The sequence below is a fragment of the Schistocerca cancellata genome, unplaced genomic scaffold, assembly GCF_023864275.1.
Source record: "Schistocerca cancellata isolate TAMUIC-IGC-003103 unplaced genomic scaffold, iqSchCanc2.1 HiC_scaffold_1150, whole genome shotgun sequence".
Classification (NCBI taxonomy): Eukaryota; Metazoa; Arthropoda; class Insecta; order Orthoptera; family Acrididae; genus Schistocerca; species Schistocerca cancellata.
The window spans coordinates 3,840,571-3,858,243 of NW_026047149.1; the positions used below are offsets into that span (position 1 = coordinate 3,840,571).

At 44.1% G+C, this 17,673-nt stretch overlaps 1 protein-coding gene across 1 annotated transcript in view; it reads right to left on the reverse strand.

Moving 5' to 3' along the window:
- The window catches only part of LOC126159969 (uncharacterized), an 80,527-nt gene that overhangs the window by 39,990 nt on the left and 22,864 nt on the right, over positions 1–17,673 (reverse strand). Inside the window, exon 2 of the mRNA XM_049916776.1 lies at positions 6,099–6,675. Within this exon, the coding sequence (XP_049772733.1) occupies positions 6,099–6,675 (577 nt within the window). The remainder of the gene's footprint in view (positions 1–6,098; positions 6,676–17,673) is intronic.

A 17,673-nucleotide genomic window follows, 5' to 3' on the forward strand; every position in this document is an offset into this window, starting at 1 on the left:
TATGGACATATCCGTGGGAAGAATTTCTTAACACAAAAGAGCTTCATTACACCAGATGTGTACTGTTACATTCTGAGGACTCACATTAGCCTTTGATTTTACGTTTTTTTGTCAGGACCAAACATTTTTGTTTTATGAAGGTAAAGCCAAATAGTTCCTGTTTTAAGTTTTCCTTTATTTTCTTAAACTAAGCAATGCAAATACTGTGACCTTTCCTTTGAAATGGCACTATCTATTTCCTTTCTAACATTTGAGAGCTGTAGATTCTACTTTGTCTCTAATGGTCTTGCAGTCGATGGGATGTTTGACACTTAATTACTTCTTTCTTTCTTCAACATTTCCTATTGAATTAAAGTGCCGCATGATGGCTAATTGGTCACATTTCATGACATTTGGCAGTAATCGATTGAGCCATACTGGTAAACCACCACATCAAAACTAACCAATTGAAAATGAGAAAATTATTTCCTGACGTAATTTCTTTGACACACTTACCACATACGCGCACAAAATAATACAACAAAACAAACACATTTCCAGAATACAAAAGGACTCGCAAGCTGAAAACTTACAAACACACTCAACAAACACACACAGAGCACCACACAGAAAAGAACCAGATGGTACACCATGACCTACACACATAAACTAACACACACAAGCAGAGCCAAAATAAAAAAAATACCACACACACACACACACACACACACACACAAACGTGTACACAAACAGATAAACCAAAACATTGCATTGAAGCAATCTTTCAGTTCATAGTGCTGTGGAGTGTGGGAAAAAACTGCAAATTGGCATTCATAAGAAGAACAACACCAAAAATGCAATGGGAGTGTAATATGTAAGAAATTGTCCACACAACCTGTAAGTACAGTTCAAAACATTACTACTTAACAGGAAATACCAACCACCAGAACTGTTTATAACCTATAGGCACAGTGACAAAAATGTAAATTAAATAGCTAACATATGTACATATTCCAGGCCACTGATAACGCCTTGCACAAAATAAACTCAAAACGCGTATGGCACTAAAATTGTGTTTTATTCAGTTGCTGTCAGATGGTCCATAAGTAAAAATTATCAATATACTGTGACGCACAAAATACTTCATGCACCATTTTCGAAGGTTTAAACAACAATCCTCATGACCTTCAAGAGTACAATATTCAATAAGTCACTCCATGAATACTTTATAGCTACAAATAAAAAATTATGATTGATAAATATACTTATTCCAACCTGCATGACAACATGTCAGACAAAAGTCTATGATATTATGCATGAATCTACCTGTTTCAGTTAAATTACGGGTGGTCCTTTTAGGCTACATGCATCAATGTAGTATGCTACATGAGGAAAATTTATGGACTTTCTTACGTACTTGCACGGTACATTTTTAGGCCTCCTTTTTCCACATGGAATTTATATGGAGGGATTATCTGTGCTACATGAGCTACATTTACTAAAGACAAGCCTCGTCTTTGCCAAGATTGATGGTGTTAATAATAAGAGAAGAAATTCTAATAATGCATCTCTTCTTTTAGTAAAATTATAAGCCTCTATCACAATAATAAAGAACTAGAAAATAATTAACGTTCCTTGACACAATGGCACACTACTGCAGTTATAAATGTGACAATGGAGAACATTCTGGAAGTTTGATTGATACTTGTTGCTGAGTTTGTTTTGTACGATCTAGTGTTGGTGTAACTTAAACTCTTACAAGATCACAGCAGCTCAGGTGGGAAAAAACACTTCCTGCAGAAATTTCTGTAGCCTACAATAATGCCAGTAGTGCAGCTGACAATTATGTGATTTTATTTCAGTGATTACAAAAACAACTCTAAAGTACATATTAGGTAGCTGAGGCAACTAGTGACCACTGATATGGATTAACAAGGAAAAGAATGTTTTGTAAAGGCTGTAATGAACCTCCAGGGAAACGGAACGCTCATCCAGTGATGAGCATCCTTCGTTAACAGCAAAACAGTGGCACTGCATTGAAAGTAGTTTGGTGGTCTGTTAAAATTGCTCTGGCTTCATTTGCTTAAGCTCTATATTCGAGTCACTGATCAGCCAAACACTTGACTAGTATTAACAGACCCTCTTTGCCTCCGGTGACTTCTGTTTAACAACATAAGGTTCCACTTTCCTTCCTAATCTACAATAAAGCCGACGCTCCTTCACTACCTGCTGGAGGAGAGTCGATGTATGTTGGGCCATGACAGAGGCAGACGTCCAGCTAGTGGAAGCTCACCATTAACCTTTCTTGCACCAGAAATTTTATTTCATCCCTGAAACAATTGTCATGTAAAGTCACAGCACACTTATTTGAACTTGCAATGTTGAAAATGTTGGTGCTGAACTGGGAATCTAACTTGGATATCTCTTTCTGCCATCTTTAACACTTTTCGGACAATACAGTTCCATCGTTTTGTTGAGTCCCCAACATTCCACAGTTTTCCAGGTTTCAATGAAAGGGGAAGGTCTGGTTTTAAATACTGGTTGGGTACAAAAATTTTCGCTGTGTGATTTCACGTTGTAGCATTCGCACTGCAAATAACATGTGGAAAGCAATTACGATTTTTAGCATTTGTGCATGCTAACATCAACAATAACAATTGGTGCCAATTTTGACTATGAAACAGGCAGAGAACGTTTTATCCTATCATTTCAGATTTATAAATTCCACTCCTAGTGGCTGGTGGAAAAGTATTTGACAGGTGCGTAGCCAGTGGTGATAGCACATACAGGGTTAAGAGTCCCAGTCAGCACAGAACTTTTCCTCGCATAATTTCTAGTTCAGACATGAGCATATCTCACTGGTGGTGAAGTAAACTGACATTGTGTATCTATATGTGGCTAGAAAACAACATGATACATGCTGGGTTCGAAATGCAGCAGGGGAATACTTTGTTGTATAATCATTTCAGTTTCATCATCCCTCTAGCGATGAAAAATTTTGATAGATAAAATTATAACAGTTTATTGTGCTTCATTCACAATCCCTGCCCAAAACAAAACTTTATGCCCCATCATATCAAGTTTGAAAAAGTGCATATGATGTTACATGCAGTTAAAATCATAGTTAAGATCTGTAGTGACCGGATTGGAGTCCTGGATCCCAGTCCAATACAAAACCATGTAGTTTGAAGCTGAATCTTGCTTTTTGAAATCTCATTTATTGTAATTCACTTCAGTTTACAAGCACTGAGGACCATCATCTCTGATAAAGGGTTTTCTGATATTTACATTACTGTGGTATTGGTTTTCATATGGACGATAATAGACGAAGTGCAAGAAAGTTATGTGCCTGCATACAAACCAGGTGGAACGCAGTTCAGGAAATTTGGCTGCTTCTGAGCATGGTAACACACGCATATAAATTTGACAGGCACGACACTCGTCTGATTGTCAAACATTTCGTATTGTAATTAATGTGATACTTTGATCATCAGACATCGTTCAAAGCCTGTCTTAAAACTGGTCTTTGAAAGGTACAGCTAATGAAATGGTTGACAGCGTGTTTCAAATTGAGCTGGAGAAGGAAATCAGTACAGCGGGCAGTAAGGCACGGTGAAACTCGTGATTTGACAACAGAAAGAGGCTGTGGGTGTGCAACAGTTACGTGTCATAACAGTATTACCACATTCATCTCAATTTCATTAATTAAATACGGTTGACAGGAATTTAAGTATTTTTCAAGTGAGCATCCTCACAGTGTAAGCACACATGAAACCATGGGGTAGTTAAAGTAAGCTGTGTCATTCCCCAGTGATGGAAAAACACACACTAATGTGTGTGTGTGTGGGGGGGGGGGGGGGGGGGTGATGAGCAATGTTTGTGATTGATGATGTAAGTTGTGCTGTAAACTTGCTACTGAAATAAAATTAAGTTTGTCCTCCACAAACAGTAGGTATGAATGGTAAATTCCGTGAGAATCTGAAGTACAAGGGGGAGTAGGATGAACATGGGATAGTGAGACATCCTCCCCAAAAAATGGGAAAACACTTCACTGTGTGAAGTGGACACTGTATGAAGTAAAAAATAATTCTGCTTACATGTGGTTTTATACGTCTTATTTTAATTATTAAAATCATATGTACCTGTGGTGTATAAAATTTGTGTGTAATACTATGTATAATTTTGAGAGGCTGGGGGGGGGGGGGGGGTGTCAAGTGGAATCAGTGAAAGACAGAGGCAGTTCCAGAACCAAACATTGTATATCTGTCTGTAACTGACACCCAATAGTGTGGGAAGTATGAGGCAGTGAACTAGGTGAAGATCACGACAAGAATCTATTATACATCATCAAGAGAATTTTTAAAATGTACACAAAGATAACTGTTAGTAAAAAGATTCCCGTTAGCAAAAATTTTTTCAAACATAAGAGCTCGAGTCATTTCCCACAGCGTGCATAACGAGTTTGGAATAATGTAATGTTTTACATTTTTTTCAAGAATGTAAATAACAATTGTAATATGTTTATTGCTTGAACAATGAATTTTGATGTTAATCTTTATAGAATAAAAGAGAAAGACACTGAATGATTTACAACACTGGCTCTATGTTCATTACAATTGGTTCAGGGAATGCACAGTGTCATCTCGAACACAAGATTTCCAATATGTCAAATAGCACATAAAATACTACATAAGTATTAAAATCTAAATGAAAAATAAATGATCATTTATCAGTGTTAGTGGCTATTAGACTTGTATGAACATATGTAACTGTAAGATGGTGCAGAAAAATGGTAACTCTGGTCGCACAGACACTTTAATGGTCACAGACTATCAGAGTTGGAACAGCAACAATGGATGGGACAGATAATGTCATAAGGTGTGGCACAGGAGAATGGAAGCCTGTAGTGTTCACTGGGTGGCTATAGTGAAGCCATAGATCCACTGAAACACACCCACACAGGGTGGACACCTGTTCATCGAATACACAGTAAGGCACGGTATTCTGTGTGTCACAGAAGGGAACGTATCCAAGCACTGCGTGAGCTTTATGTAATGCTGAGTACAGAGGTGAACAAAACGAGGTGGGAAGACTCAATTTTATGGGACCAGCTGGAACTGCTGCTAGGTCTGGCCTGTGATCCTGCGAGGTGGTCTCAGGCTGCAAGAGGTGTGAGCAGTCAGCCACTGGGGCACCGATGCTTACTTCACCTGGTTTTCTGAACATCCTCCGTACAAGCCCTCACAGCAGAGCATTCTTTTATATTATGTGCCTTTAGAGCAATTAACATCTTCCGTGTACTATCTGGATTTGGAGAGAACTAAGAATTATCTTGGGATAGTTACTGGCATATGGCTTGCACGTGGAAAGAAAGTGACCGACAACTACGCAAGAGCCAAAGCTGTAATACTAAGGTGTGAATAGTGATTACTCTGATAATCTGCTTTTATACAAGACGAAACTTCCACAGGTCAACATCAGCCATCTAAATTTGTAAAAATGTTACCACCATCCTCTATAATCATTCTGCAGTACACTACCTTGCTCGAGGTGTCGATTGTAAGTGACTTTGTCATCATCTTCATGCAGTGTGGCACTATTCAAAGGTGTCTCATTGTCATCAGCCACATAGGCAATGGACAACTTTAGAGACCACTTCATGGGAACAGGCCTACAGCAACGAGTACAGGCTGCCGGTTGCAAACTACACCCGTCACTGTGTCTGAGCCTATGCTGGGCAATACAGCTTTGTGTCCACAGCAGTCTGCCTCATGCTCTATTCACACAGTGAGTGTACCCTCTGTCATGACAGTTGATGCTAAAACCTAAACAACCACTTTCTGTATACATGTAGTTTAATATAATGCCCACAAACTGGCTCTTTGATGGTTTTTGTTAGCTAACATACCTGGTAATGAACACTGTTCAGTTTAGGGGTTCACTGAAACTGCTACACGAGGGTAATGATAGCATTGTGAGCTATCGTGAAATTACTGTCTACGATGGTGTATTTTACAGCAGACACACATCTGCGAAAATTCAGTGGGAAAAATTATACAGTTGGAAATACACACACCTAGAACCGAGAGACACTAATCAGTGGGTTGTCTCACACTTACCTGGTTTGTGGTGGTGGATCGTACAGCAACCGGCTCACTTCGATCAAGTCTTTAGGTTGATGAAGCATCGCATCTGCCCACCCCTGAGTGGCCATCACCTCGTGGGTACGAGCCTTAATAAATTCGATGGCGGCTCGCCTGAGGTCACTGCAGGAGTGGCGGACTGCGAGGACGGCCGCGGCCGCCGCGGTCTCCACGGTCAGCTGAGCGGCCACCTGCCGCTCGCACTCCGCCTTCAGCCCCGACGCCCCGTACTTATCCGCTGCAGTCAGCAGCTGGGGGGCCGTGCCGGGCCGCTGGGGGGCCCGCAGGGTGTACAGGTAGGAGACCAGCTGCCTCAGCACCGGGCCCCCGATGTCGGCAATCCTCACCACGCCAGTGCAGGCCTCGAGGGTGTCGTGGGCGAACATGGCCGCAAATACGGGGCTCCTGTCCGCGAGGACGGCCCTGTGCACCACCAGCCGAGTGTCACCCGCCTCGAGTATCACCATGGCGTCGTCCCCGGCGTCCAGCAGGTCCCCCAGGTCGACAGCCACCGTCTCTGTGATGTCCTTAACTGCTTCCATTGCGGACGATTCTGAAACACGGCAACACGGAGCAGCCGTTTCAGCATACAGGTGACTGACAATACTTCTACGAGTGACAGCCACATCTGTTTCCAGCGACAGTTGATAAATACAGGGTGAGTCACCTAACGTTACCGCTGGATATATTTCGTAAACCACATCAAATACTGACGAACCGATTCCACAGACCGAACGTGAGGAGAGGGGCTAGTGTAATTGGTTGCCACAAACCATAAAAAAATGCACGGAACTATGTTTTTTAACATAAAACTACATTTTTTAGTTGGAACCCCGTTGGTTTTGTTAGCACATTTGAACATACAAACAAATACGTAATCAGTGCCGTTTGTTGCATTCTAAAATGTTAATTACATCCGGAGATATTGTAACCTAAACTTGACGCTTGAATACCACTCCTCCGCTGTTCGATCGTCTGTATCGGAGAGCACCGAATTACGTAGGGATCCAAAGGGAACGGTGATGGACCTTAGGTACAGAAGAGACTGGAACAGCACATTATGTCCACATGCTAACACCTTTTTATTGGTCTTTTTCACTGACGCACATGTACATTACCATGAGGGGTGAGGTACACTTACACACGTGGTTTCCGTTTTCAATTACGGAGTGGAATAGAGTATGTCCCGACATGTCAGGCCAATAGATGTTCAATGTGGTGGCCATCATTTGCTGCACACAATTGCAATCTCTGGCGTAATGAATGTCGTACACGCCGCAGTACATCTGGAGTAATGCCGCCGCAGGCTGCCACAATACGTTGTTTCATATCCTCTGGGGTTGTAGGCACATCACGGTACACATTCATCTTTAACGTACCCCACAGAAAGTAGTCCAGAGGTGTAAGATCAGGAGAACATTTTCATTTATGACATCGGTAGCACCTATCATCACAGTGGGTAACGCAAAGTTGTTCAATGCGCTAACAGTTTCGCAAACCGTCGACTTTTACACGCATGTTCGGCACAAACTGTTCTCCTGGTTTTCTGACGAGCGACTTTCTCTCTCGTGGTATAATCGTGTTTCGACGTCTGAGCTCCTGGTTCGGTTCTCGCCTGATTGGTTCGTGACTGCAGTCCAGAAAGGACTGCCGCTTCGATCGGGTGGTCTGTACGACCGGCAGAAACCTTTTTGTTCTAACTTAATCAGATTTTTACGTTCTGCACAAACTGCAACACCGTTACAGGTTTTCACGCTAATTAAGGCCGTGTAAGCATGGTCTCTTCCGAATGTAGTTTTGACCAAAATGCGATGCCGGTAGCTGGAGTCCAGAGTTTTTCTTTATCGTGCCTTTTGCGTTGCTCTGCAGATATTTCCATAGCAAGTTTGAAACGCGTACGTTTCATAGGCAGCGATGGCGAGCCACAGAATCTCTGACCAGAGAGCATGTAGTCAGTGCAGTTGCGAGAGAGTAATAGCGCGAGAGTTCAGTTCTGCTGCGAGGCAGTAGTGGTACGTAGCGAGTCGCGAGAGCATGTAGTTGCTGTTGCGAGTTAGCAGTTGTGTGTGAGGGGTCGGCGGGCGTCGACATGGCTCTATGGTCGAGATTCAGGACGAGGTAAATTTTTTAAATAAGGTAATGAAGCAGCTTTGCGCACATCTGATAATGTAATGGATCTTAAGTGTAATTAATTTGTTCAAGAATCGCCCCAATAATAATTTTGTTTTCAGACCAAGCATTTTAACAAAACAAAGAATCCCTTTTTGAAATAATATTTTCCTTGCATTTCCTTAAAGAAAAGTCTCCCTTAAATTAAAAAAATATATATATATTTGCGATGCATTTCCTCCAAGCTATGCGAAAAATAAGAGCAGATGCAGTATTACTGACGTAAGAATTTGAGTTTAATCAGGGCCTAAAGATCGACATTTCGGTCTATTTGTGTTTTCATTGTCACTGAGATTTCATTTTTTATTGAATTCATATCAGCTGAGATTTCATTCATTTTTTGTTGAATTGACTTAACATTTTTGTGGGGAGGTTACACTTTGCTCCATTTATATTTAAACATTGTCTTTCAAATGTCACGGGGGAGGTTACAAGTTCCATACCGTGACAAATATTTCTTTATACCTAACCCAGAGGTGAAACAGCAACTTTCATAAATGCAGCTTTGAAACTTTTTAATGCAATGAAATATTTTCTTAAGAATTTTCATCCCCTATTCCACTCCTTTAGGGGTTGAATTTCGAGAAACACTCAAACACGTATTTTTTTATTTTCTGACTGAGAAATCAAACACTAGTTTTTGTAGTTCTAGCTCCAAAATGACCTTAATAGAGACATTTCTCAAAAATCCTTCATCCCAATTTCACCCCCTTATGGTTGAAATTTCGCGCAATCTCCTTACACGCACCTCCTGGAGATTTCCAGTTTCGGTTTGGGCTGGGACATGGGTCAGACGGGCAGGACATTCCCTTTTATGCAGAGAGATTACTAATTAATAATCATACAGTAATTTTTGCTCACGAATTGACCTGGCGACCGATCTCGAGTTATTTTCCGTCTAAGCTTATGGCCGATGCCGTTTATTTATTCCATACTTTTATCTTTCGTTACTGTGTAAAACCAGTCGCACAGTAACAATTCGCTTACAAGTGTATCTGGATTTTTTTCGTATTTTCATTATTCCTCGGAACACATGCGTTCCCAAAGTAACTGGGAAAATTAGGCGCACGCCTCATGTAAACATCCTAATTAAACGGAAGTCCAGCTCCGTTATAACTTGCGTGGTTACAGTTTAGCGCAAGCCGCACCTCGACACAAAAAAAAAAAAAAAAAAAAAAAAAAAAAAAGGTTCTGAGCACTACGGGACTTAACATCTGTGGTCATCAGTGCCCTAGAACTTAGAACTACTTAAACCTAACTAACATAAGGACATCACACACATCCATGCCCGAGGCAGGATTCGAACCTGCGACCGTAGCAGTCGCGCGGTTCCGGACTGAGCGCCTGAACCGCTAGACCACCGCTGCCGGCTCACCTCGACACATGTTCAGTCATTCTGCGTGTATTTCGGGTGACCTAACACAATTATACAACCGCTGTGAAGAACCGTAACCGAACTATGTGTGGCATCTGGAGCAGGGAACAAGTTTTCCAAGCATTTCTCAAGAGAACTTTCAGGGATTAACGATCTCTAAAACGTCGCTGCACTGCTGTTACGGTTTTCCGGCAGTGTCAGACGGCGTGCATCGCGTCAGCCCAGAGGGGGCGGCAGGGCAGCCGGCTGTGCTGGGGGCGGAGCCTGTGCGCATGCGCAGCGCCGGTCAGCTGGCTCGCCACAAGGAGTCAGGCATCACGTACCGCTCACGGATCGGGTCGGATTTATTTCAGTCACAGACGACACGAAATGAACTTTCATCGACATGGACTTTTAGTAACTTCCAATTTGGGTAGAAAATTCGACGTTGGCTACATAGATTTTATTTCTCATTTTATTATTTGTTATTATGCAGGAAAGCTCCCGAACCAGATATGCACGTTGGGTGCGACATTACACAAGTAAAGGCAGCAGAATGGGCGTTCTGTTCCTACTTGTCTGCGTTACTTGATGCACTTTTTTTTTATTTACATCATCTTCACTCCCCTGCCCCCCTCCCACACACACACACACACACACACACACACACACACACACACACACAAAATGCGACACTGTAGTTCATCTCATATCTGCTACACGTTGTCAATATTTCGAAATTCTGCCGTCCGTTACCACTTTAACACACAGCGTGTCCTACAGAGAGTGGCATTCACGATTTGCGCAGCAGTTTCCGCAGTCCATGGTTTCGTGGTTAGTGTCCCAAGTTCGATTCCCGGCCGAGTCGGTGTTTTCCCTCTCTACGGGTCTCGGCGTTTGTTCAGCCACCATCATTGCCGGTCGGTTTCACCGCCGCGCAAACCGACAAATTCGAGTGAAACAGGAGGTCTTTCTCCTACCGGCCGAGCAACCCCAAACGGGATCATCTCCCGGTCAGTTCACTTCATTTTTAGGGTTCCAGGCTAGGCGCAAATTGAGACGCATATAGCGCGTGTGGCGCGACGCAGCGCAGCGCGCGTTTTCCTAACTTCAGGTTCAAATGGGGCCGCGCAAACTGCGACGCGACGCGACGCGACTGGGACGCGACGCGCGCCTGCGCCGGGTCGCGCGGCGTTGTGGTTGCGGCACAGTTTCTGGCGACGGGCGTCACGCGAGCACCGCGGGAGGGGGTGAGGGAGGGGGGGGGGGAAGGCAGTCCTGCCGTGTGCTCACCCCGGCATGGCGCGTATGGGCAGTGGAAGTATTGCCCGTCCCAGAAATACAGCCTTATGGTAAACCGAATTTTATTAACACTGAGTAGTGTTTCGTTTTTCGCCGTTCAAGCGCTCCATCTATTTACGTTACTACATAATAGTTTTCAGTTGCAAATATCTCTACAGTTCTTTTGGTTTGTTTCTTCTTTTGTCAAGAACAATGGACAATTCAGTAACTGGTGAGCCCCTAGCCACTGGCATTATTATCTTCTGCCTCCGCCATGTTTTCAGATCGTAAGAAGGGATAGACGATTCATCCTGAGGGTAGTGAATAAGGAACTAAGGAATAATTATAAAATCAAGTGATTTAGAAACGAGGTAGAAAATTAAAATAAGGGTATCTACTTGCTGCCTGTAATGCTGACGTATCTCTACGATCTGCTGCAAGAAGTCGAAAAGGCGTTATTTCCACAGGTATGACCTCTTTCTGCTTCTGATAAAACGTCGAAGATATGAAGTACGTAGCTTTGACTGTCGTTACTTGGATATAGGTGTAATAAGAGACATTATAGTATGTACCTGTGGACATTACATGTCCACTGCAAGCTAGAAACACTCGAAAAGCAGTCAGAAATAACAATGTTTCAATTGGCTCGCCAAGATGAGAAACAGCATTTCAATTCCAGAATGAGTTTCAGCATTTCAATTGTTGCATGCACATTATTCAGCATTAATAAACTAATTATACAAATGAAAAAAAAATGGTATTATTACGAAAGTAGGAATATCCTAAAAGAGTGTGGTGCTTAGATATATTTAATTTCTTGAAATGTAGTGCTTACAAACGGAGATCTACTTTGATGACAACGTTCTTCTAACTCAAGCTCACAAGGCACACATGGCCAGCGTCTGCATTCCTGTCGCGCGTATTATCCTCCGCTGCTGACAATACACTGACCAGTGTGTTGTGCGACAGATCGATTCTTTCCTTTTCTCAATAACAACTATTTCATTGGCGATCACACAGTTTGCCCAGCCGTAGGTGAGTAACCAGCATCCGGCAGGTGCTTATTATTCCGCCTGAAGGAACGCTCATCATTATTTTAATACTGCTCAGACAAGAGAAGGAATAAAATCCTTTGGTAAGTTTCCATTCCAGTCGCTCAGTGTTAGACACTATGGGTTACGGGGATTCGACCAAAACTCCAACAGAATTGGCACTTAATTTTTGTGTGAAACTTCCTGGCAGATTAAAACTGTGTACCCGACCGAGACTCGAACTCGAGACCTTTGCCTTTCGCGGGCAAATGCTCTACCATCTGAGCTACCGAAGCACGACTCACGACCGGTACTCACAGCTTTACTTCTGCCAATACCTCGTCTCCTACCTTGTAAACTTTACAGAAGCTCTCCTGCGAACCTTGCAGAACTAGCACTCCTGAAAGAAAGGATATTGTGGAGACATGGCTTAGCCACAGCCTGGGGGATGTTTCCAGAATGAGATTTTCACTCTGCAGCGGAGTGTGCGCTGATATGAAACTTCCTGGCAGATTAAAACTGTGTGCCCGACCGAGACTCGAACTCGGGACCTTTGCCTTTCGCGGGCAAGTGCTCTACCATGTATGGAAGTGAAACATGGACGATAAAAAGTTTAGACAAGAAGAGAAAAGAAGCTTTCGAAATGTGGTGCTACAGAAGAATGCTGAAGATTAGATGGGTAGATCACATGACTAATGAGGAGGTACTGAATAGGATTGGGGAGAAGAGGAGTTTGTGGTAGAGCTTGATTAGAAGAAGGGACCGGTTGGTAGGACATGTTCTGAGACATTGAGGGGTCGCCAATTTAGTATTGGAGGGTAGCGTGGAGGGTAAAAATCGTAGAGGGAGACCAAGAGATGAATACACTAAGCAGATTCAGAAGGATGTAGGCTGCAGTAGGTACTGGGGGATGAAGAAGCTTGCACAGGATAGAGTAGCATGGAGAGCTGCATAAAACCAGTCTCAGGACTGAAGACCACAACAACAACAACAACAACAACAACAACAACTAGGAAAATCTTGTTTGGCTAGCTGTCGATAACTCAAGAAATTAGTACCAATGGAGTCAAAAAAATAAGAAGGGAAGTATAAGTACCGATATATCGCCAAAGATAAAGTTCCCTGTGTTTACGAATTAGGAAAATACTCTCCTTGTGTGCTATCATTCGCCAATCTTTCGTTTCGATGTCTCGAGCGGTTTAGGAGATACGAGAGATGTTGTGCGTATTTCATTCTCGTCTCGCGGGCGTGAGACTGTAAGTGAGCGCGCTACATAGGATCCGTTTTCTCGAGATCGGAGGCAGATAGAGACCTCCTCCCAAGTCTAAAAAATTCAACATGTTGGCTAAATTTCAAACGCAACAACATATGGTGTAACCAAACGCAAAATCGTAGCGACCCTTATTTTTCATTGCAGGCTTTTCGAATTTTGCGTAGCGTCTTACTATAATGTGTATATCGAAATAAGTATGACAATTAGCGACATGATGGCCACTTCGCCAGGAAGCTGCCATATAACGCTGCAAGCAAGTAAAAAATGAAATATTTTTACTGAGTAGTTTCTGCAAAATCGTTTGAGAAAGTACAGTGTGCGCGGGCTTCGTTTCTGTCAGCGTGGAGCGCCGTCAGCCGGCGCGTGCAAAACGCGTGCACGCGTCTCGACACGCGTTGGACACGCGCGGCGTGCGTGATTCGTGCGCGTCGCGCTGTAGCGTCGTGTCGCGCGTCAGTCCGCGCCCAGGCTTAAAGACGGCCCTTCCTCAGCAGCGGGAGGGCTGGCACCAGCGGGGCTCTGGTGGGAGTGCCGTGAACTCAGTGGCGGCAGGAACGCACTGCGGAAGCGTGGAGCAGGAAGGAGGACGCTGGCCGCCAATCGACGAACCACATTCACCACAAAACCGTACAATTTGTGTTGTCAAAGTACGCCAGCATGTCAACAATTATATTATTTATACCATCTGAAGGAAACTGATGTTCCACCCGTAAACCGTAAATTTTAAGTGGTCCCAGTGTTTCCTGTTACGAAGGTACCGGTATACTCTCATCTGCATAACTGTTAATTCGTTACATCGCCCCTTAGCCGTAGCAATCAAATCTAAACATGAAGTACTAAAAACTAATATTGCGATGCATAATGTAGCAGGAATGAGTTACCACCTGCATCTTCAAACCTAAGGCCACTTTACGGTGTGTGGTGGAGGGTATTTCGTGCACCGAGGCCATTCTACTCTGCGCCTCGCTGGCTTCCCGCCCACCCCCGCCGACTATCACCAGCGTGGCCGCGTGACGTCACCTCCCGCCGCTGCCGACCCTGAACTGGCGACACGCACTTATCTGCACCCACCGCGCGGACGCCCGCTTCCTGCCGACAAACCGCAGTGCAAGCGTGTCTCCTCGACGCTTTCAGGCCTGCAGCGAAATGAGCGAGACGAGAAAATTCTAGAAACTGCAGCCTACACAAGGGCTTAGCGCCGATGACGCCAGTCACGTATCACTCGCGAGCGTCACAACCAAGGCGGATGGGAGCAGTCAGTGGTACCAGAGTACCCTCTGCCACGCACTGCCACGCGGCTTGCCGGCACGTACATACAGACTTAGGTGTTAGACTTGCAAGTTTGCTGAAAGTCCTACAGCGGCATGAGGTGCAGTGCAGAGGTCTCACAAGTCACAACCAGTATAAACCCCACCCCACGCCCGATTCTGTCAAGACTACAACTCGCACTTATACTACACGTGTAATCTATTACTTTACAAATGCGCCACTGTCTCGAATATTTGACGTTATGCATGGAAGCTAGAGAAACTTTTGAGAAGGTTTGAGATAATGTTGAAACTTTGTTGCAAGTTGCCAAGTGCTGTCATTCCCAGATAATGGATGAACGTATCGTGGGTTATTTGGGCTCCACGAGATGCGATGGCAATCTCCGTATCTGTCTCGTTCAGCGTAATACTTGTCTCGCTGTAAGAGGGCTTTAAACACTCTTAGCGAGCAGTTTACGACATAACTTTTAAATTCGCGCGATAACAGCGCGAAATACTGAGAATAAAATTTTTGTTGCCTCCAGAAGTCGTTTGAGGCGCCTTATTTAACGAAATAGGTTCACCTACGTAACTATTTGTAAGAGGCTTGACAGACGACGTGGCCCATTTCTAGTTTGATGTAGGCTTGTCGATATAAACGAATTTTATTTAGTCAAGACGGAGTCCGAAGTATCCTACTTACTTCACCAGAGTAGTTTCAGTCAGAGTTTCACTTCTAAACATGGAATAAAATTTCCAGAGTGAAATTTTCGCTCTGCAGCGGAGTGTGCACTGATATTGAACTTCTTGGAAGATTAAAATTGGGTGCCCGACCGAGGCTCGAACTCCCGACCTTTGCCTTTCGCGAGCAAGTGCTCTACCACTTGTTTTTTTGCATTTTGTTCGTTGTTGATCGTTGTGTACGTCACTACGTCACATGACATTCGGTCAGTTTCGTTTGTTGATCCTTTGACTCAGTTTTTTTATTACAGAGGCCAAACAGCTCTCTGACCGAACACGCTGAGCTACCGTGCCGGCTTACCTGAGCTACCGAAGCACAACTCAAAACACCGCCTCATAGCTGTACTTCCGCAGCAGAGCACTTGCCCGCGAAAGGCAAATGACCCGAGTTCTCGACTCTCGGCCCGGCACACAGTTTTAATCTGCCAGGAAGTTGCGTGCAATAAAATTTGTTTCGCGAGAGGCCGTGTCTGAGGGAGCAAGTAATTTTCTTTCATTTCTATTCTGTCACTTAGTAGCAAGCTGACTTTATTGCACCTGTCGCAGTAAGCGTTGCGTGTTCTCGCTTCTCGAAGGGAATGAAACGCTGCCACGAAGCGCCAAGGTCGTGGCTTGCGGCTTTCGTTGCTGCTGCCGGCGGAGGGGATCACGTGACCTGAGAGCCGCTGCCCCGGCCCGCCCCGCCGGTTGTGGGGCAGCGGCTCTCAGGTCACGTGATCCCCTCCGCCGGCAGCAGCAACGAAAGCCGCAAGCCACGACCTTGGCGCTTCGTGGCAGCGTTTCATTCCCTTCGAGAAGCGAGAACACGCAACGCTCACTGCGACAGAACGCTGCCTAACGAATAAACATCTCCGTCGCTCGCTTCTCCCTACGTTCAAAAATGGCTCCGAGCACTATGCGACTTAACTTCTGACGTCATCAGTCGCCTAGAACTTAGAACTAGTTAAACCTAACTAACCTAAGGACATCACACACATCCATGCCCGAGGCAGGATTCGAACCTGCGACCGTAGCGGTTGCTCGGTTCCAGACTGCAGCGCCTAGAACCGCACGGCCACTCCGGCCGGCTTCTCCCTACGTCATCGCCTGTATTTTCCGTAGTTATTTTGATTTCAGTCTTAACCGAGAAGCTCATAGGTCACAAGTACATAACATAATTAATTCGCATGATCTGGCCGTTCATCTTATAGCGTTTCAGTTGACTGCCTGCTGCCCTGGTGTCCATGCAAGAGCTTAAAATTTTCTGTCTGCTCCTATGTACTGCGCAAAGTACGACGGTCTAAATGTTTATTTTGCAGCAGCAGTTTTTGCAGTAAGCGGTAGTAATATTTAACAGTTCGTAATAAGAGAGTGTCATCTGTGCTGTGATTGGCTGAGGCAGAACACACTGAGCAGTCGTCGTATCCGGTTTCATACTATCGGCGCTTTGGTGCCACATTTGCTCACTTTGTATTGAAACTTACGTCCAAAGCAAAAAAGACCACCGAACACTCGATATACCTGCGCAATTTCTTACAATACAACGGCGCAAAATAACCGAATACCAAAACGTCATCCCCGTAAGCTGCAGTTACTTTAGGGTCAAATACCAAGTTTAATTTCCGCCGCTTCAGTGTAAGGCCAACACTGTGGATCACCGCACAAAACTGTTGACGTCATAGTAGTTTTGTATAGTCCTGCCTGAAAAATTTCGTTCCAGAAAAGCCGCGTTCATAAACTTTTGCATCAGGTGGAAACACTGTACTATTCGTCATGTAAAGAGTGAATATTGCATCTCATAATGCGAGAAAAGACCCTACCACACCAATTACTACACTTTTTTCAAGACCTTCCCAGTGACCTCTGCTCGTGTTGAGACAGTATTTGACTGCCGTGTCCTCTACAGAGTCCTGACTACTGGACCGACGTAAGGGGTCGTGGGTTCTCTCCCAGCAGTTGCTTTCCTGCTCAGAAATCCGCGCCCCGCCGTGGTGTGTCAGAACGTGGCGGTATCTGCTGGACCGCGGCCACACAGGACGGGCCTGAGAATTACTTTTGCATTTTTCATTATTATTCACTATCGTTGTTGGTTCGAGTATTTAGCTTTGCTACCACTCGTTCTCAGCCGACGGTAAACTGCTATAAAGATAATAAACATCAAATAAAAATTTGATTAATAAAAAGATAAAAAATCAGCTCATATCAAGTAGACAGACTTTCACCCCAATTAATTCTGAGACGACAGGTAAGACTGTACTTCCGAAGCTGATGTACATCGAAGATACCCCTAAAATATAGATACGCTTCTCGTCCAATTTCGCAGCAAGAACTTACTTACATTTTACCATGCAATATGCAACAAAGTTTTCCAGATGAATCATTCATATAATTTATGCCACACAACATTTTCACCGTGTACATGATTACGGCGCGATTCACTCTTAAGAGCCTGGCAGAAGGTTCATCGAATTACCCT